Source organism: Mobula birostris, chromosome 16 (genome assembly GCF_030028105.1).
Source record: "Mobula birostris isolate sMobBir1 chromosome 16, sMobBir1.hap1, whole genome shotgun sequence".
NCBI lineage: Eukaryota > Metazoa > Chordata > Chondrichthyes > Myliobatiformes > Myliobatidae > Mobula > Mobula birostris.
In genome coordinates, this window is record NC_092385.1 from 78,851,998 (window position 1) to 78,873,004 (window position 21,007).

Below are 21,007 nucleotides of genomic sequence, written 5' to 3' on the forward strand. Positions count from 1 at the left end.
TAAAAATATTTGAAGAATTGCTTTCTCCATATATGTTGGAAATGCTGAAAGATTCTTTTTTGTTAGGAGAGTTACCTCCCACATTTTATGAAGCTTCTATTTCTTTAATTCTTAAGAAAGATAAAGACCCTACTGATTGTGCTTCATATTGACCTATTTCATTATTATATGTGGATGCTAAAATTCTTTCAAAAATAATGGCTAATCAACTGGAGAATATTCTAGTTAAAATTATTTCTCAGGAACAAACAGGTTTTATAAAAGGCCGTTATTCCTTCTCTAATACTCGGGGACTGTTAAATGTTATATAATCATCCCTCTCGAAAACTCCCCAATGTGTTGTTTCTCTTGATGCTGAAAAGGCATTTCATAGAGTTGAATGGAAATACTTATTTAACGTTTTAGAGAAATTCAATTTTGGTGTTAACTTTAATAAGTGGATTAGAATGATGCATAAAAACCCTATTGCCACTATTATTACTAATAATTGCAGATCTTTTTTTTCGACTTTCGCGGAGTACAAGACGAGGATGTCCATTAATTTGATGTTGGAACCTTTGGCTATTGTACTTTCTGAAGCTAAAGATATTCAAGGAATTTCCATAAATGGGACTATTCATAAGATTTCCCTTTATGCTGATGATCTCTTAGTTTATGTTTCGAACCCTGAAGATTCCATTCCTAGTTTACTGAAATTATTAAATGAATTTGGAAAGTTTTTGGAATATAAATTAAACCTTAATAAAAGTGAATTATTTCCTCTAAATGATTCTGCTTCTATATATGATGACGTTCCTTTTAAAGTTACGGACTCTTTCAAATATTTAGGTATTACCATCACTAAAAATTATGGAGAACTTTATAGAGCTAATTTGGTTCCCTTAGTGAATTTTATGAAGCAACTATTTTGTAGATGGAATCCACTTACACTTCCTTAGCTGGCCGAATTCATGCAGTTAAAATTATGATTTTACCAAAATTTTTATATGTATTTCAAAATATTCCTATTTTTTTAACTGAGAAGTTTTTTGATCAGGTTGGTTCTATTATTTCATCTTTTGTTTCAAATAATAAAAGACCGAGAATTGGAAAATATCATTTACAAAAATCAAAAAAGGATGGAGGTCTTGCTCCGCCTAATTTAAGAATGTATTATTGGGTGGTTAATATATGTTGTGTGTGTTCTTGGTTATATTGGACTGATAAAAATGAACAACCACCTTGGGTTGATTTGGAATTGAAAGCTGTGAAACAATTTTAATTAACTTCGTTATTAGGAGCCTCTTTAAAATTTCTATTTTAAATTTATATCCTATGATTAAGCAATCATTACAAATTTGGTACCAGTTTCGTAATTTTTTTAATCTTAAAAAATTTAACCTTCTTAGTTTAATTTATCGAAACTATTTATTTAAACCTTCACTTAGTGATCCTACCTTTTCTCTTTGGAGGAATAAAGGAGTTTATTCCTTCATGGATCTGTTTCAAGAGGGCCGATTGATGTCTTTTGAGAAATTAGTAACTAAATATTCTCTCTTGTACTCACATTTCTTGCAATATCTTCAGATCAGACATTTCTTACAAGAATATTTAAGTAATTTTCCATATATACAAGACTCTGACCTGTTAGACATTATTTTGAAACTGAATCCTTTAGTGTAAGGTTTTATTGGGAAAATTTATAATTTACTATTACAACAGTATAATTATCCTTTACTTAAGATTAAGCAAGATTGGGAAAGAGAGCTTAACATGACTTTGATAACAGAGGATTGGTTGTGAATTTTGAAGTTGGTTAACTCTTCTTCGATTTGTGCCAGTCACTCTCTAATTCAATTTGAAATTGTATATCGGTACTATCTGACAAAGGAGAGACTGTCTAAAATATTTCCTAATGTTGATAGTCAGTGTGATAGATGTAAAACTGAGATGGCTACATTGACACATATGTTTTGGTCGTGTTCTGTATTGAAACAGTTTTGGAAATCTATTTTCTCTATAATTTCTAAAGCTTTAAAAATTAATTTACAACCTAATAAATTGACAGTTTTGTTCAGTATAATTCCTCAATATATTCATGGTATTTTTATATCAGACCAACATGTAATTGCATTTGTCACGTTATTGGCCAGAAGGGCTATTTTATTGAAATGGAAAGATGCCTCTGCTCCCACTTTGATACAGTGGTTCTCTCAGGTGATGTTATGTCTTAGTTTGGAGAAAATTAGAAGTCGAACTTTTGATCCTCGATTTGACTTTGAGAAAAGGTGGGGGTCTTTTGCCCACTACTATCAGTTGATTTGAGTTAATTAAGATGGTTCCCTTCTGATTCTTGTGTAATTGGATTTGGTTGGCGGATTGATGTTTTTTCTTTTATGGAAGCTTGTATGGCGTATAGCTCCGGGGTTGTGCTCCAAATAGGTTTTTTTTTTCTCATTTTTTTTTTGGTTAGTAGGGTTTTTTTGTTTTAGTTAGTAGGGGTTCTTTTTTCCAAAAGAAATAGTTTTAACATTTTGTTTTTTCTTATTATTATTGGTATACTGTTTAGTTTGGTTAATCAGTTATTTGATAGTTTAACTCTTATTGTACATATTGATATGTTGATTTGACTACTTTAATGTTTTTTTGTTGATTTTCAATAGTAATTAATAAAAAGATTTAAAAATGAAATGACAGTAGAGGAGGCCGTGGATAGACATATCAGAATGGGAATGGGACATGGAATTAAAATGTGAGGCCACTGAGAGATCGTCCTTTCTCTGGCGGACAGAGTGTAAGTGTTCAGCGAAACGGTCTCCCAGTCTGCGTCGGGTCTCACCAATATATAGAAGCCACACTGGACGCAGTGTATCACACCAGCCGACTCACAGGTGAAGTAACGCCTCACCTGGAAGGACTGTCTTCCTCAGTCAGGATGAGGCCTTTCATTCCAGGACAAAGGAGATGTCTTCATTTTTTAGAGAAAGGGGCTTCCCTTCCTACACCATCAACTCTGCTCTCAAACACATCTCTCCCATTTCACGCACATCTGCTCTCACCCCATCCTCCCGCCACCCCACTAGGGATAGGGTTCCCCTTGTCCTCACCTACCACCCCACCAGCCTCCGGGTCCAACACATAATCCTCCATAACTTCCACCACCTTCCAGCGGGATCCCACCACCAAGCACATCTTTGCTTCCCCCCCCACTTCTGCTTTCCACAGGGATCGCTCTCGATGCGAGTCCCTTGTCCATTCATTCCCCCCCCCCCCCATCCCTTCCCACCGATCTTCCTCCCGGCACTTATCCTTGTAAGCGGAACAAGTGCTACACATGCCCTTACACTTCCTCCCTCACCACCATTCAGGGCCCCAGACAGTCCTTCCAGGTGAGGCAACAGTTCACCTGTGAGTCGACTGGTGTGATAGACTGCGTCCGGTGCTCCTGGTGTGGTCTTCTATAAATTGGTGAGACCCGACGCAGACTGGGAGACCTGCGCTTTGTCCGCCAGAGAAAGCAAGATCTCCCAATGGCCACACAATTTAATTCCACATCCCATTCCCATTCTGATATGTCTATCCACGGCCTCCTCTACTGTCAAGATGAAGCCACACTCAGGTTGGAGGAGCAACACCTTATATTTCGTCTGGGTAGCCTCCAACCTGATGGCATGAACATTGACTTCTCTAACTTCCGATAATGCCCCTCCTCCCTTTCTTACCCCCATCATTCATTCATTCATTCATTCTTGTATTTATTTATTTAATTATTTCACCTTTTTTCTTTCTTTTTTCTCTCTCTCTCTCTCTCTCCCTCTCACAATAACTCCTTGCCTGCACTCCATCTTCCTCTGGTGCTCCCCTCCCCCTTTCTTTCTCCCTAGGCCTCCTGTCCCATGATCCTCTCCCTTCTCCAGCCTTGTATCCCTTCTGCCAATCAACTTTCCAGCTCTTAGCTCCATCCCTTCCCCTCCTGTCTTCTCCTATCATTTCGGATCTCCCCCTCCCCCTCTCCCTCCCACTTTCAAATCTCTTACTATCTCTTCTTTCAGTTAGTCTTGACGAAGGGTCTCGGCCCAAAACGTCAACTGTGCTTCTTCCTATGGATGCTGTCTGGCCTGCTGCGTTCACCAGCATTTTGTGTGTGTTGCTTGAATTGTCAGCATCTGCAGGTTTCGTTGTGTTTGCGTATATAATCTATGTGTTACCTTCAAAAATATTTTTCACTCATTCGATTATATGGTTTTTCTTCCTATTGTTTCCATACCTTATTTTTATTTTAAGGGTATGTTGTACTATCACATCTTTCTGTTTGGCAGTCATTTATTAGTCCCTCCCATTCACTAAGTAAAAATATGCCGGTACCAGACCACCAGATCTTTGTCACCGTTGGTCTACATTGGAATCCTGAGGGAAGAGTAGAATAACTTGATATAGCCAAGAGCAAATAGAATTTAACAGAATGGGAGTTGAGTCAGTATCCCAGAGAATTTCCTGTCGGTGGATGTACAAGTTTGCATCATTGCAGAACGTGCTATGAATGAATATTGAGACAAAAATGCTTCTCCAGCACTTAGAATAATACTAAATTAAAACCAAAATGAGTCATGTACTGCTGCTATAACAATGAGAACAAATCAAGGTCCAAAAGCTCCATACTGAACAGCACTTTTGGAGTACCTTCACCGCATATACTCCAGCAATTTAAAAAGAAAACTGACCACCTTCTCTAAAAGGCAACTCATCAACAAATTCTCCTACCATATTACTAAGATCATGGGACTGAAGAAGTTAAAATATAGATCAAATGGAAAGTTGAGCAGAGTTTTAGCAGATGGAATTTAATCCTAATAAGTGTGAGGGACTTTGTGTAATCTTAAAGAAATATATTTCTTGTTCATGTTCCAGAAGGAAGAAAAAGAATCAAAGAAAACAAAATCAAATTATGTCAGCTACACCGATCAACCAGAAGAGAACTCTTCAAATATTTCCCACCAAGCCTTGAACAGCTCCAGTGGTTCCCTAGCTACAATAAGCAAGGTACACATTGATGATACAGTAGGACTTGAAAGAAGAAACTCCAATCCTGGCAAAATAATCTTTAATGAACCTGCACTACATTTTAAAAACTGCCTTAATGCAGAATCTAAGGAACTTGTTGCCAGTGCTCAAGCTGATGATATTGAAAGACGTAATGGTGTAATGGTGGAACAGGAAGTTGAAAAGTCTGGTAACCAGATCTTAGATGAACTTTTGGATGGAAAAGATGATACCTTTAAACTGCTTCAGCCTATTTTTAAGGAAGAGCGTTCACCTGAATTGCAGGTAAGAAATAGTTTCTATTTCAGAAAAATTGCTGTAGTTTATTTGATGAAGTTGCATATACAAATGCATTTAAAATTTTATAAATGAGCAGTAAGACATCAACATTTTGTAGTTAATTGCATTTTTAAGGGAGCCATACTTATTAAATGCTATATAACAAAGTTAATTATAGATGCTGATGTTCCAGATAAATCAGCAAAGATTTTCAGATAACCACTGACCGTAAGAACATAAGACATAGGAGCAGAATTAGACCTTCCGACCACCAAGTCTGCACCGCCATTCCATCATGGCTGATTTATTATCCTTCTCCACCCCATTCTTCTGTCTTCTCCCCATAACTTTTGACACTGATTAATCAAAGGCCTATCAACCTGCACTTTAAATATACCCATGACTTGACCTGCACAGCTTGAATACCACAGATTCTCCATTCTCTGCCTAAAGAAATTTCCTCTCATCTCTATTTAAATGGATGCCCCTCAATTCTGAGGCTGTGCCCTCTGGTCTTAGACTCCTCCACCAATGGAAACATTCTCTCCACCCATGCTATCCACATATTTCAATATTTGATAGGTTTCAATGAGATTCTCCCTCATTTTTCTAAATTCCAACAAGTAAAGGTCCAGAGCCATCAAACACTCCTCACATGTTAACCCTTTCATTATGGCATAATTCTCATGAACCTCTTTTGAACCCTCTCCATTTTCACTACATTCCTTCTTAGATAAGGGGCCCAAAGCTGCTCACAATATTTGAAGTGAAGACTCACCTGTGCCTTTATGAAGCCTTGATATTACACCCTTGCTTTTATATTCTAGTCTTCTCAAAATGAATGCTAACATTGCATTTGCCTTCTTTATCACTGACTCTACTTGCAAGTTGACCTTTAGGGTATCTTGCACAAAGACTCCCAAGTCCTTCCGCACCTCTGATTTTTGAATTTTCTCCCTATTTAAAAAATATAAAAAAAACCTTTATACCTCCTGCCAAAGTACATGACCATGCACTTCCCTATACTATATTCCACCTGCCACTTTTTTTTTCCCATTCTTCTAATCTGTTTAAGTCCTTAAGCAGCCTCTCTACTTCCTCAACACTACCGGCCCCTCCACCCATCTTAGTATCATCCACAAACTTGGCCACAAAGCCGTCAATTCCTTCATCCAAATCATTGACATATAACATGAAAAGAAGTGGTCCCAACATCAACCCCTGCAGCGCGCTATTAGACACCCAACAGCCAACCAAAAAAGGCCCTTAAAGAATTCCAACAGGCTTGCCAGACAAGATTTTCCCTAGAGGAAACCATGCTGACTACAGCTTATTTTATCATGCGTCTCCAAATACCCCGAAACCTCATCCTTAATAATAGACTCCAAATCTTTCCAACCATTGAAGTCAGACTAACTGGCTTGTAATTTCCTTTCTTCTGCCTCTTTCCCTTCTTAAAGAGTGGATTGACATCTGCAATTTTCCACACCTCTGAAACCATTCCAAATTATAGCGATTCTTGAAAGATCAGTACTAATGCTTCCATAATCTCTTCAGCTACTTCTTTTAGAACCCTGGGGTGTAGTCCATCTGGGCCAGGCTACTTATTTGCCTTCAAACTTTTCAGCTTATCAAGCACCTTCTCCTTAGCAATGACACTCACTTTTACCCCCAACACTCTTCCATTTCTGGCATTCTGCTAGTGTCTTCCACAGTGAAGACTGACACAAAATACTTATTCAGTTTATCCATCCTTCCATCGTCCCCCATTTCCAGCGATCCAGTGTCCACCCTGGTCTTTCTTTTACTCTTTATATATTTGAAAAACACCTTTGGTATTCTCCTTTATACTACTGGCTAGCTTACCTTCATATTTCATCTTTTCTCTCATTCTTAGTTGCCTTATGTTGGTTTTTTAAAAACTTCCTAATCCTCTACCTTCCCACTAATTTTTGCTATATTATATGCCCCCTTTTTGGCTTTTATGCTGTCTTTGATTTCCCTTGTCAGCCACAGTCGCCTCATCCTCCCTTTCAAATACTTTATCTTTGGGATGTATCTTTCCTGCACCTTCCAAATTTCCCCTAGAATCACCAGCCATTACTGTTCTGCCATCATCCCTGCTGTTGCCCCCTTCTAATCAACTTTGGCCAGGTCCTCTCTCATACCTCTGTAATTCCCTTTAGTACCAATACATCCAATTTTACTTTACCTTTTTCATACTGCGGGGTGAATTCTATCATATTATGATCACTGTATCTTGACGATCCTTTACCTTAAGCTCCCTAATCAAATCTGGTTCATTACACAACATCAGTCCAGAATTGCAGTTCCCCTAGAGGGGTCAACCACAAACTGCACTAAAAAGCTATCTCATAGTTCTTGGTTCTATCTCATAGAACTCGGATTGAGTTCTCGGTATTCTCAGAAGACAGGGTAAGCAGCCAGATGTCGTGGTCCACATGGGGACCAATGACATAGATAGGAGTAGGGATGAGGTCTTGAAGAAGGAATATAGGGAGTTAGGAAAGAAATTAAAAAGCAGGACCTCCAGGGTGTTAATCTCGGGATTGCTGCCTGTGCCACGAGACAGAGAGGGTAGGAACAGGAAGTTATGGCAGATGAATGCGTGGCTGAAGAGTTGGTGCAGGGGGCAGGGGTTCAGATTTCTGGATCATTGGGATCTCTTCTGGGGAAGGTCTGACCTGTACAAAACGGACAGCTGCAACTGAACTGGAAAGGGACCAATATCCTGGCGGGCAGGTTTGCTAGAGCTGTAGGGGAGGGTTTAAACTAGTTTGGCAAGGAGGTGGGAATCAGTATGTGAGTGCAGAGATTAGGGTAGAAGGATAGGGCATGGTGCTATGTGTTCTGAGGAAGGACAGGCAAGGGACAAAACATAAATGTAGCCAGTTAGAGGGGTTGAAATGTGTCTATTTCAACGCTAGGAGTATTAGGAATAAAGGGGATGAACTTGGAGCATGGATCAGTACGTGGAACTACGATGTTGTGGTCGTTACTGAAACTTGGCTGAAGGAGGGGCACGATTAGCTGATGCAGGCACCGTGGTTTAGGTGTTTTAAAGGGAATAGGATGGGAGGTAGAGGGGTGGGGAGTAGCAATACTGGTCAGGGATAATATCACGGCTATAGAAAGGGAGGACGCTGCAGAGGGGGTGTCCACTGAGTCGGTGGGGGTGGAAGTCAGAAATAGGAAGGGATCAATCATTGTGCTGGGAGTAGTCTATAGGCCCCTAAATAGCCCTCAGGACACCGGGGAGCAGATAAGCAGGCAGATTTTAGAATGGTGCGGGAAATACAGGGTTGTAGTTATGGGTGATTTCAACTTCCCTCATATTGACAGGCTGATGAGAGGAGAGGCCATACCGGATCTAGTTCTGGGTAATGAACCTGGTCAGGTGGCAGACCTCTTGGTGGGGGAGCATTTTGGTGAGGGTGACCACAACTCCCTTAGCTTCAGCGTAGCTATGGAAAAGGATAAAAACAGACAAGATGGGAAAGTGCTTAACTGGGGAAAGGCTAACTATGAAGGGATGAGGCAAGAACTAGCGAGAGTAAATTGGAAACAGATGTTCAAGGGTGAAAGCACAGAAGTAATGTAGAGGAAGTTTAGGGACCACTTGTGTTGGGTTCAGGATAGGTTTGTCCCACTGAGACAAGGAAAAAATGGTAGGAAAAGGGAACCGTGGCTGACGAAACACATGAGGCAACTCATCAAGAGGAAGAAGGAAGCATATGTTAGATATAAGAAGCAGGAAGCAGGAGGGGCTCATGAGAAATATAGGGTAGCCAGGAAGGAGCTTAAGAAAGGACTTAGGAGAGCTCGAAGAGAAGGCCTTGGCATGTAGGATTAAGGAGAACCCCAAGGCGTTCTATGTGTATGTGAAGAACAGAAGGATGACAAGAATGAAGGTGGAGCTGCTAATGGATAAAGAAGGCAACATGTGCCTGGAGGCGGAGGAGGTTGGGGAGGTCCTAAATGAATACTTTGCTTCAGAATTCACAAGTGAAAAGGACCTTGATCAGGGTGAGGTCAAAATAGAACAGGCCTGCATGCTGGACAATGTGGAGATTAAGGAAGAAGAAGTGCTGGATCTTCTTAAAAATATCAAGATTGGTAAGTCCCCAGGGCCGGATGTGATATACCCCAGGTTGCTGTGAGAAGTGAGAGAAGAGATCGCTGGAGCAGTAGCTATGATCTTTGAATCCTCTTTGGCTGCAGGGGTGGTGCCGGAGGATTGGAGAATGGCAAATGTAGTTCCCTTGTTTAAAAAAGGTAATAGGGAGAATCCTGGGAACTATAGACCGGTGAGTCTGACGTCAGTGGTCTGCAAACTATTAGAAAGGATTCTTAAGGATAGGATCTGTGAACATTTGGAGAAGTACAGTCTACTCAAGGATAGTCAACATGGCTTTGTGAAGGGAAGGTCGTGCCTCACGAGCCTAACTGAGTTTTTTGAAGAGGTAACAAAAGAAATTGATGAGGGTAGGGCAGTAGATGTGGTCTACATGGATTTTAGCAAGGCATTTGACAAGGTCCCCCATGAGAGACTCATCCAGAAGGTCATGAGGCATGGGATCAGTGGAACCTTGGCTGTTTGGATAAAAAATTGGCTTACAGGAAGGGAGCAGTGGAAGGAAGGTATTCTGCCTGGAGGTCACTGACTAATGGAGTGCTGCAAGGATCTGTCCTGGAATCCCTGCTCTTTGTGATTTTTATAAATGACCTGATGAAGAGGCGAAAGGATGGGTGAGTAAATTTGCGGATGACACGAAGATTAGAGGAGTTGTGGATGGAGCTGTAGGTTGTCGAAGGTTACAAGAAGATATAGACAGAACGCAGAGTTGGTAGAAAAGTGGCAGATGGAGTTCAATCCGGATAAATGTGAGGTGATGCATTTTGGAAGGACAAACCAGAAGGCTGAGTACAGGGTTAATGGTCGGTTACTTAAGAGTGTGGATGAACAGAGGGACCTTGGGGTTCAAATCCATACATCCCTCAAGGTCGCTGCACAGGTTGATAGGATAGTTAAGAAGGCCTATGGGATGCTAGGCTTCATTAATAGGGGGATTGAGTTCAAGAGTAGAGAGGTCATGTTGCAACTTTACATATCTGTGGTGAGACCACACTTAATTGTGTTCAGTTCTCATTATAGGAAGGATGTGGAAGCTATGGAGAGGGTACAGAGGAGATTTACCAGGATGTTGCCTGGATTGGAAAACAAGTCTTATGAGGCAAGGTTAGCAGAGCTGGGACTTTTCTCTTTGGAGCATAGAAGGATGAGAGGGGACTTGATAGAGGTCTACAAGATTATGAGAGGCATTGATGGGGTAGATAGCCAGTACCCGTTTCCCAGGGCACAAATAGCAAACACCAGAGGGCATATGTACAAAGTTAAGGGAGGGGAGATATCAGGGGTAAGTTTTTTACACAGGGGGTTGTGGGTGCCTGGAATGACTTGCCAGGGATAGTGGTGGAGGCTAAAACGTTAGGGGTATTTAAGAGCCTCTTGGACAGGCACATGGATGAAAGAAAAATAGACGGTTACGGGGTAGTGTGGTTTTAGTACTTTTTTTAAGGAATATATGGGTCGGCGCAACATCGAGGGCCAAGGGGCCTGTACTGTGCTGTAGTATTCTAGTGTCTAGTATAGACATTCAACAAATTCTCTCTCTTGGAATCCAAAATCAGCACCAACCTGATTTTCCCAATCTACCTGCGTATTGAAATCCCACACGATTATCACAACATTGCCCTTTTTACATGTCTTTCTATCTCCCGTTGTAATTTGTGGCCCATATTCTGGCTACTGTTCGAAGGCCTGTATATAACTCCCATCAGGGTCTTCTTACCCTTGAAGTTTTTTAAGTATCTATGAGGATTCTACATCTTCCGATTCTATGTCACCTCTTTCTAAGAATTTGATTTCATTTTTTTTTTACCAACAGAGCCACACCTCCCCCCCTGCCTATCTGCCTGTCCTTTCTATGCAAAATGTTTCTTTGGATGTTAAGCTTCTAACTGATCTTTCAACCACGACTCTGGGGTGCCCAGAACATCATACCTGCCAATCTCTAACTACATTACAAGATCATCAACTTTATTTAGTATACTGCATGTTTTGAAATATAACTGCTTTGGTTCTGTATCCTTTGCCCTATTATCTGCCTCTCCTTCCTCACAGTCTCACTACACACTGTATACTAACTGCCCTATTCTCAGCTCTATCACTTTGCTTCCCATTCCCCCTGCCAAATTAGTTTAAACCTTCCCCAACAGCTCTAGCAAACCTGCTGCAAGGATATTGGTCCCCAGAAGGTATCTGAAACCTTGTCCCCTGCACCAATTGTTCAGCCACACATTCATCTGTCAAATCATCCTATTCTCACCCTCATTGGCACGTGGCACGGGCAGCAATCCAGAGATTACTACCCTGGAGGTTCTACTTTTCAGCCTTCTGCCTAATTCCCTATATTCTCTCTTCTCCCTGTTCCAGCCCATGTTGTTAGTACCAATACGTACCACATCTTCCGGCTGTTCACCCTCCCCCTTTTAGAATGCTATGGACCCAATCTGAGACATCCTTCACCCTAGCACCTGACCATCTTTCTGGTGTCACTTCCATGTCCATAGAATCTGCTTTCTAGTTATCTAATTATGAAATCCCCTATCACTACTTCAATCCTCTTCACAGTGCCTGACAGACACAGCGCCAGAGACTTGGTTGCTGCAGCTTCCCCCTGGTAGACTCCGCCCCCCCCCCCCCCCAGTGTCCAAAGCGCTATTCTTATTATTGAGGGAACAGCCACTGGCGTACTCTGCACTGGCTGCCTATTCCCTTTTGCTCTCCTCAGGTACCTGCCTTCTGCAACTAAAGGTGTCTTCCTCCCTGTAGCTCCTACCGGGCGAGACGAGGAAGGTTTGGCATTCATTTTCTGTTCTTATTTGAGGAGGGGGGCAGTATGAGTGTGAGGGCAGTTTGCTGTTCTCGGTGTCGGATGTGGGAGGCCCTGGAGTCTCCAAGCCTCCCGGACGTCTACATCTGCGCCAAGTGCATCGAGATGCAGCTCCTAAGGGACCGCGTTACGGAACTGGAGCTGCAGCTCGATGACCTTCGTCTGGTCAGGGAGAATGAGGAGTTGCAGGCAGGTGGTCACGCCGGGGCCATGGGAGGCAGACAAGTGGGTCATGGTTAGGAGGGGGAAGGGGAGGAGTCAGGTAATAGGGAGTACCCTGGTGGCTGTGCCCCTTAACAATAGGTACTCCTGTTTGAGTACTGTTGGGGGGGACAGCTTACCCAGGGGAAGCGACAGTGGCCGTGCCTCTGGCACAGAGTCTGGCCCTGTAGCTCAGAAGGGTAGGACAAGGAAGAGGAGGGCAGTTGTGATAGGGGACTCGATAGTAAGGGGGTCAGGTAGGCGATTCTGTGGACGCAGTCCAGAGACCCAGATGGTAGTTTGCCTCCCTGGTGCCAGGGTCCGGGATATTTCTGATCGTGTCCAAGATATCCTGAAGTGGGAGGGTGAGGAGCCAGAGGTCGTGGTACATATAGATACCAATGACATAGGTAGGAAAAGGGATGAGGTCCTGAAAGGAGAATATAGGGAGCTAGGAAGGGAGTTGAGAAAAAGGACCGCAAAGGTAGTAATCTCGGGATTACTGCCTGTGCCACGCGACAGTGAGAGTAGGAATGCGATGAGGTGGAGGCTAAATGCGTGGCTGAGGGATTGGAGCAGGGGGCAGGGATTCAAGTTTTTGGATCATTGGGACCTCTTTTGGCGCAGGCGTGACCTATACAAAAAGGACGGGTTACACTTGAATCCTAGGGGGACCAATATCCTGGCAGGGAGATTAGCGAGGGCTACTGAGGTGACTTTAAACTAGAATGGTTGGGGGGTGGGAATCAAATTAAAGATGCTAAGCGTGAGGAGGTTAGTTCACAACAGGGGGATGGGAACCAGTGCAGAGAGACAGAGGGGTGTAAAGTGAGGGTAGAAGCAAAAAGTACTAAGGAGAAAAGTAAAAGTGGCAGGCCGACAAATCCAGGGCAAGCATTAAAAAGGGCCACTTTTCAACATAATTGTATAAGGGCTAAGAGAGTTGTAAAAGAGCGCCTGAAGGCTTTGTGTGTCAATGCAAGGAGCATTCGTAATAAGGTGGATGAATTGAAAGTGCAGATTGCTATTAATGATTATGATATAGTTGGGATCACGGAGACATGGCTCCAGGGTGACCAAGGATGGGAGCTCAACGTTCAGGGATATTCAATATTCAGGAGGAATAGACATGAAGGGAGGGGAGGTGGGGTGGCGTTGCTGGTTAAAGAAGAGATTAACGCAATAGAAAGGAAGGACATAAGCCGGGAAGATGTGGAATCGATATGGGTAGAGCTACGTAACACTAAGGGGCAGAAGACGCTGGTGGGAGTTGTGTACAGGCCACCTAACAGTAGTAGTGAGGTCGGAGATGGTATTAAAGAGGAAATTAGAAATGTGTGCAATAAAGGAACAGCAGTTATAATGGGTGACTTCAATCTACATGTAGATTGGGTGAACCAAATTGGTAAAGGTGCTGAGGAAGAGGATTTCTTGGAATGTATGCGGGATGGTTTTTTGAACCAACATGTCGAGGAACCAACTAGAGAGCAGGCTATTCTGGACTGGGTTTTGAGCAATGAGGAAGGGTTAATTAGCAATCTTGTCGTGAGAGGCCCCTTGGGTAAGAGTGACCATAATATGGTGTAATTCTTCATTAAGATGGAGAGTGACATAGTTAATTCAGAAACAAAGGTTCTGAACTTAAAGAAGGGTAACTTTGAAGGTATGAGACGTGAATTAGCTAAGATAGACTGGCAAATGACACTTAAAGGATTGACGGTGGATATGCAATGGCAAGCATTTAAAGGTTGCATGGATGAACTACAATTGTTCATCCCAGTTTGGCAAAAGAATAAATCAAGGAAGGTAGTGCACCCGTGGCTGACAAGAGAAATTAGGGATAGTATCAATTCCAAAGAAGAAGCATACAAATTAGCCAGAGAAAGTGGCTCACCTGAGGACTGGGAGAAATTCAGAGTTCAGCAGAGGAGGACAAAGGGCTTAATTAGGAAGGGGATAAAAGATTATGAGAGAAAACTGGCAGGGAACATAAAAACTGACTATAAAAGCTTTTATAGATATGTAAAAAGGAAAAGACTGGTAAAGACAAATGTAGGTCCCCTACAGACAGAAACAGGTGAATTGATTATGGGGAGCAAGGACATGGCAGACCAATTGAATAATTACTTTGGTTCTGTCTTCACTAAGGAGGACATAAATAATCTTCCAGAAATAGTAGGGGACAGAGGGTCCAGTGAGATGGAGGAACTGAGGGAAATACATGTTAGTAGGGAAGTGGTGTTAGGTAAATTGAAGGGATTGAAGGCAGATAAATCCCCAGGGCCAGATGGTCTGCATCCTAGAGTGCTTAAGGAAGTAGCCCAAGAAATAGTGGATGCATTAGTGATAATTTTTCAAAACTCGTTAGATTCTGGACTAGTTCCTGAGGATTGGAGGGTGGCTAATGTAACCCCACTTTTTAAAAAAGGAGGGAGAGAGAAACCGGGGAATTATAGACCGGTTAGCCTAACGTCGGTGGTGGGGAAACTGCTGGAGTCAGTTATCAAAGATGTGATACAGCACATTTGGAAAGCGGTGAAATCATCGGACAAAGTCAGCATGGATTTGTGAAAGGAAAATCATGTCTGACGAATCTCATAGAATTTTTTGAGGATGTAACTAGTAGAGTGGATAAGGGAGAACCAGTGGATGTGGTATATTTGGATTTTCAAAAGGCTTTTGACAAGGTCCCACACAGGAGATTAGTGTGCAAACTTAAAGCACACGGTATTGGGGGTGAGGTATTGATGTGGATGGAGAATTGGTTAGCAGACAGGAAGCAAAGAGTGGGAATAAACGGGACCTTTTCAGAATGGCAGGCGGTGACTAGTGGGGTACCGCAAGGCTCAGTGCTGGGACCCCAGTTGTTTACAATATATATTAATGACTTGGATGAGGGAATTAAATGCAGCATCTCCAAGTTTGCGGATGACACGAAGCTGGGTGGCAGTGTTAGCTGTGAGGAGGATGCTAAGAGGATGCAGGGTGACTTGGATAGGTTGGGTGAGTGGGCAAATTCATGGCAGATGCAATTTAATGTGGATAAAGGTGAAGTTATCCACTTTGGTGGCAAAAATAGGAAAACAGATTATTATCTGAATGGTGGCCGATTAGGAAAAGGGGAGGTGCAATGAGACCTGGGTGTCATTATACACCAGTCATTGGAAGTGGGCATGCAGGTACAGCAGGCGGTGAAAAAGGCGAATGGTATACTGGCATTTATAGCGAGAGGATTCGAGTACAGGAGCAGGGAGGTACTACTGCAGTTGTACAAGGCCTTGGTGAGACCACACCTGGAGTATTGTGTGCAGTTTTGGTCCCCTAATCTGAGGAAAGACATCCTTGCCATAGAGGGAGTACAAAGAAGGTTCACCAGATTGATTCCTGGGATGGCAGGACTTTCATATGAAGAAAGACTGGATGAACTAGGCTTGTACTTGTTGGAATTTAGAAGATTGAGGGGGGATCTGATTGAAACGTATAAAATCCTAAAGGGATTGGACAGGCTAAATGCAGGAAGATTGTTCCTGATGTTGGGGAAGTCCAGAACAAGGGGTCACAGTTTGAAGATAAAGGGGAAGCCTTTTAGGACCGAGATTAGGAAAAACTTTTTCACAGAGAGTGGTGAATCTGTGGAATTCTCTGCCACAGGAAACAGTTGAGGCCAGTTCATTGGCTATATTTAAGAGGGAGTTAGATATGGCCCTTGTGGCTACAGGGATCAGGGGGTATGGAGGGAAGGCTGGGGCGGGGTTCTGAGTTGGATGATCAGCCATGATCATAATAAATGGCGGTGCAGGCTCGAAGGGCCGAATGGCCTACTCCTGCACCTATTTTCTATGTTTCTATGTTTCTATTACTTCCTTATGAGCCAAAGATCATCAGCGTACAGCTCCAGTTCCTTAACGTGGTCTCTAAGGAGCTGCAGCTCAATGCATTTTGTGCAGGTGTAGTTTCATGTAAACTGGAGGTCTCCCAGAGTTCCCACATCTCATACAAAGAAAATACCACTACCACCGGACCCACTCTTATTGCACTGGGTACGTACTAACTGGGGAAAAAAAACTTACCAGAAACTGACTTAGAGCTTCTGCTTGTGCTTGCCCAAGCCTTTTGAGCAAAAGTTGGACCAGTTTAACACTGCCCCACTCACACAGTAGCCACTTAGCTTACACCTCCTTTCTTTTTACTGGCCTCCATGCTGATTGTAGCTCACCAGAAAAGAGCTGAAAAGAGCCCAAGCTCTTTTCAGACCTCTCGCTGTATCACAAACAAGCGACTTCTTGCACTATTTGCAGCTGGCTGAAAAGCACCGAACTCTTTTTAAACCTTGCGCTGTGTCACCTGCAAGTGGCCTGTCCCACTGATATTGCAGCCCATGGAAAAAGCTCCAAATAATTTTTACAAGTAAATAAGTTTACATCGATTGTGGTCACAGAAGGGTAGGATGGACACAATTGAAGGGCGTGTTTAACATTTTAAGCAGAACGCCACTTCTTTAATACAAAATTAAATCTATTGCTACTTTCAGTGGGAAAACACCTTAATAGCAACGTGATTTCCAGTAGAATAAAGACTGTCTTGCTGTACCTTGATTAAAGTGAATATGGCAATGCTGTTGTGAAAACATCAAAGAACCTGAGATTGTAGTGGCTGTCAGGGTATTGTAGGACATGATTAGATGGTATTTTTATCGTTCTGTTATAGATGAATTTTGATTCTACAGAAAAACTTCTACAGCCATTTGAAGCAGTTAAAATAACAGTGAGTATTCAGAAACTCTTGTGCATTTAAATACAAATGAATCCGATTTCAAGTATGCTACCTTTTTAATTGAATACACTGTGATTTTTTGGTAGAAGGTATTTCATAAATCTGCATAAAATATACAGCAGCAAAACAGGGGTTTTTGTCAATTGCTCCATGGTAAATGATGCTTCTGTAAGCTTCCTCCCAGTTTCTTTCTAACCTTAGCAATGTTGTGATTGAAAAGTTTAATTTGCAGCATGTTACTTTCAAACTAATAACTTGCATTGTAATTCATGTAAATAAATGGATATCAATTCAGAATTATCCAGTCATCCAGTCAGTTAATGTTTGCTTTATATAGTAATTCAGATCAAAGAAGATTAATAGAGCAAAAGCTTAAAAAGTCAACCACGCTTTTTCAGTTAGAAGTAGAGTTACAACAGCAAGGTATCAGAAATTTTTGTCAAAGATTCCGAGAATCAACATATTGACCCTAAAGAACATAAGAGATAAAAGCAAGTATCAGTCAGTCAGCCATTAAGTCAGCTCTGCCAATCAACATGGCTCATCTTTTACCTCTGTCAGTGAATTACTTCATATGCAATCAATCATTGAGCCTCCATTATCAATAGTTGTGTGTCCAGATAGAGTCAATCTGAAAAAGTGTGAAATGATTCATTCTGGAAGGTCAAACTTGAAGGCAGAGTATAGGGTTAATAGGATCAGAATCAAAATCAGGTTTATTATCACCGGCATGTGTCGGGAAATCTATTAACTTAGCAGCAGCAGTTCAATGCAATACATAATATAGAAGGAAAAATAAAAATTAATAGGTAAAAATCAATTACAGTATATGTATATTGAATAGATTAAAAATCGTGCAAAGATAGAAATAATATATATTATTTTTATTAGCCATGGAGGTCATTGTGAGGGCTGCAAAATCAGTAGGACCAGGTGTCGCACTTGATGGCAGAGGGGAGTTACCAGCAATACGAGCATTCATGAACAATCTCACCCTTTTGGATCCTAGCACGGAGGCAGTGGAAAGTGTACTATCTAGACTCAAGAAGCTAATGGATTGGGGGAGAATGAAGTTCAAGACCAAGAAGTCAAGGAGCCTTGTTCTTAGGAGAGGGAAGCTGGTTGACTGTCATTTCATCCTTTGTGGAGAGGAGATTCCATCCATTCAGGACCAACCAGTTAAGAGCCTCAGGCAATGGTACACAGAGGAGCTGAGAGACACCAAGAGGGTTCAAGAGACAGGAGAACAGATCAGCAGAGGTCTGATGTCTGTCAACAAGTGTGGCTTGCCTGGCAAGTTGAAGTTGTGCTTGCAGCATGGACTGATGCCACGGATAATGTGGCCACTAACTGTCTATGAAGTGGCAGTGTCCCATGTTGAGGCAATGGAACGGAAGATCAACAAGTATGTGGAGAAGTGGCTTGGGGTACCAAGCAGCCTCACCAATGTTGCAATCCACAGTAGCCAGACAAAGCTTACCATCTCAATACAATCCCTCATTGAAGAGGTCAAGGTAGCCAAGGTAAGATCATTCTTGATGCTTCAAGACTCAAAAGACGCTGTCATCAAGAACACCCAGCTGGATGTGAGATCATACAGGAAGTGGTCAGCCCATGTAGCAGTTGATGAGGCAGAGTCTAGTTTGAAGCACAAGGAGATGGTTGGGGCTACCCAGCTAGGCTGCCAGGGTCTTGGATGGACAACCCAGAAGTGGTGGTCATCTGCTACAGGTAAGGAGCACCATGGGCTTGTAACACAAGAAGTACGAGAGGTAGAAGAGGAGAAGAGGTTAGCTGAAACTGCTGGCCTGGCCAAACAAGGGGCTTAGACCTGGTGGGAAAGCGCTGAACAATGACATCTATCTTGGAATGTTCTGTGGCAGATGGAACCGCTCCGCATTTCTTTTCTATGCAGAGTCAATCTTTCCAGTGCATGTACACTTGGAGACATAACAATGTTCTCAAAGTTGTAACAGAAGCGGTTGAGCAGAGAGTACTGCAGCACAACTTATCTCATGCCCAATGCTGCACAGAACATTGCATATCATTTGTGAAAGAAGGCTCCAAGTCAAGGGTGCACAGCGCAGGCTCACGATCAAGCATACCTTCTTCAGCCAATGATTGGTGTGTCAAGGCCGACCTGGACGGGAAAGGCAGTTTCCCGGAGCAAATAGCTTTTACCCCTTTGCATCCAGATATAATCGTATGGTCTGACACCAGTAGAGAAGTGGTTACAGGAGGGGAGGAGAAGATGGCAGAGCGACGCAGGGCGCGCGGCCGCTCCAAAATGATATTGTATCTGTAAGTAGGTCCCGTGCACAATCCTGATTTGATGGAGAGAGCCGTGAGAAGCACGGAGGAACACCTGGAGAAACTTCTGAAATACCCGCTTCGCTGCCACTGCTACTGTGCAATCAAGAATCTCCAGAGGGGAAGGCTCCAAACCCTCGACTTTGCCTATTGCCTGTTGCCAGGGCCGGGGTCGAAGCACTCGGCGGAGATGGTGCTCGGTGTCGGAGGGCTGGTCAGAGGCTCGAAGTTTTCGGATGGACTCAGAGTCGGACTGTGGTCGGGTGCGTCCAGGGTGCTGCATCAGCAAGTTTGTGGCACTGGAAGCTCATGGCAGGAAGAGAGTTTCTCTTCCTTCTACCGTCTACGTGAGATGATGGGACTTTCGAGAGACTTTGAAACGTTTTTCTACCGTGCCCATGGTCTGTTCTTATCAAATTATGGTATTGCTTTGCACTGTTGTAACTATATGTTATAATTATGTGGTTTTTGTCAGTTTTTTTTACTCTTGGTTTGTCTTGTGTTTCTGTGATATCAGTCTGGAGGAAAATTGTATCATTTCTTAATGCATACATTACTAAATGACAATAAAAGAGGACTGCGTGAAATCATAATCTAATCTAATCTAATCGGTGAACTCCTGGGAAGACAACATCGATGAAGCCCATGAGCGCAAGTTAACCAAGTATGCAGAATTTTTTTTTTGTAACTTATTTTTTATTGAATTTCATCATCAAACAAACATTTCCGTAAGATGTATTTCAGATACTGTACATATATATCATAATCATATTTGTCAGAAATCTCCACATAATAATTATCTGAGGTATACACTTATAGACAAGAGAGGAAAGAAAGAACAATCGAAAGAAGAAAGCTGTGCAGAGTAGGGAGTGATTTTTTTTTACAACATAGAGATTGAGGTGAAGGAACCCTTCGGAGGCAGTGATCATAACATGATTGAATTCACTGTGAAATTTGAAAAAGAGAAGCCGAAATCTGGTGTGTCGGTATTTCAGTGGAGTAAAGGAAATTACAGTGGCATGAGAGAGGAACTGACCAAAGTTGACTGGAAAGGGACACTGGCGGGAAAGACGGCAGAGCAGCAGTGGCTGGAGTTTATGCGAGAAGTGAGGAAGGTGCAAGACAGGTATATTCCAAAAAAGAAGAAAATTTTGAATGGAAAAAGGATGCAACCGTGGTTGACAAGAGAAGTCAAAGCCGAAGTTAAAGCAAAGGAGAGGGCATACAAGGAAGCAAAAAATAGTGGGATGACAGAGGATTGGGAAGTTTTTAAAACCTTACAAAAGGAAACTAAGAAGGTCATTAAGAGGGAAAAGATTAACTATAAAAGGAAGCTAGCAAATAATATCAAGGAGGATACTAAAAGCTTTTTCAAGTATATAAAGGGTAAAAGGCAGGTGAGAGTAGATATCGGACCGATAGAAAATGATGCTGGTGAAATTGTA

At 42.3% G+C, this 21,007-nt stretch overlaps 1 protein-coding gene across 3 annotated transcripts in view; it reads left to right on the top strand.

Moving 5' to 3' along the window:
- Window positions 1-21,007, top strand: part of nek4 (NIMA-related kinase 4) — a 95,001-nt gene that overhangs the window by 35,163 nt on the left and 38,831 nt on the right. For 2 of the 3 annotated variants that reach the window (XM_072280953.1, XM_072280956.1), the window contains 2 exons: window positions 4,888-5,304; window positions 17,184-17,240. In XM_072280953.1, the coding sequence (XP_072137054.1) occupies window positions 4,888-5,304; window positions 17,184-17,240 (474 nt within the window). The remainder of the gene's footprint in view (window positions 1-4,887; window positions 5,305-17,183; window positions 17,241-21,007) is intronic. The other variant, XM_072280954.1, reaches the window with a different exon arrangement.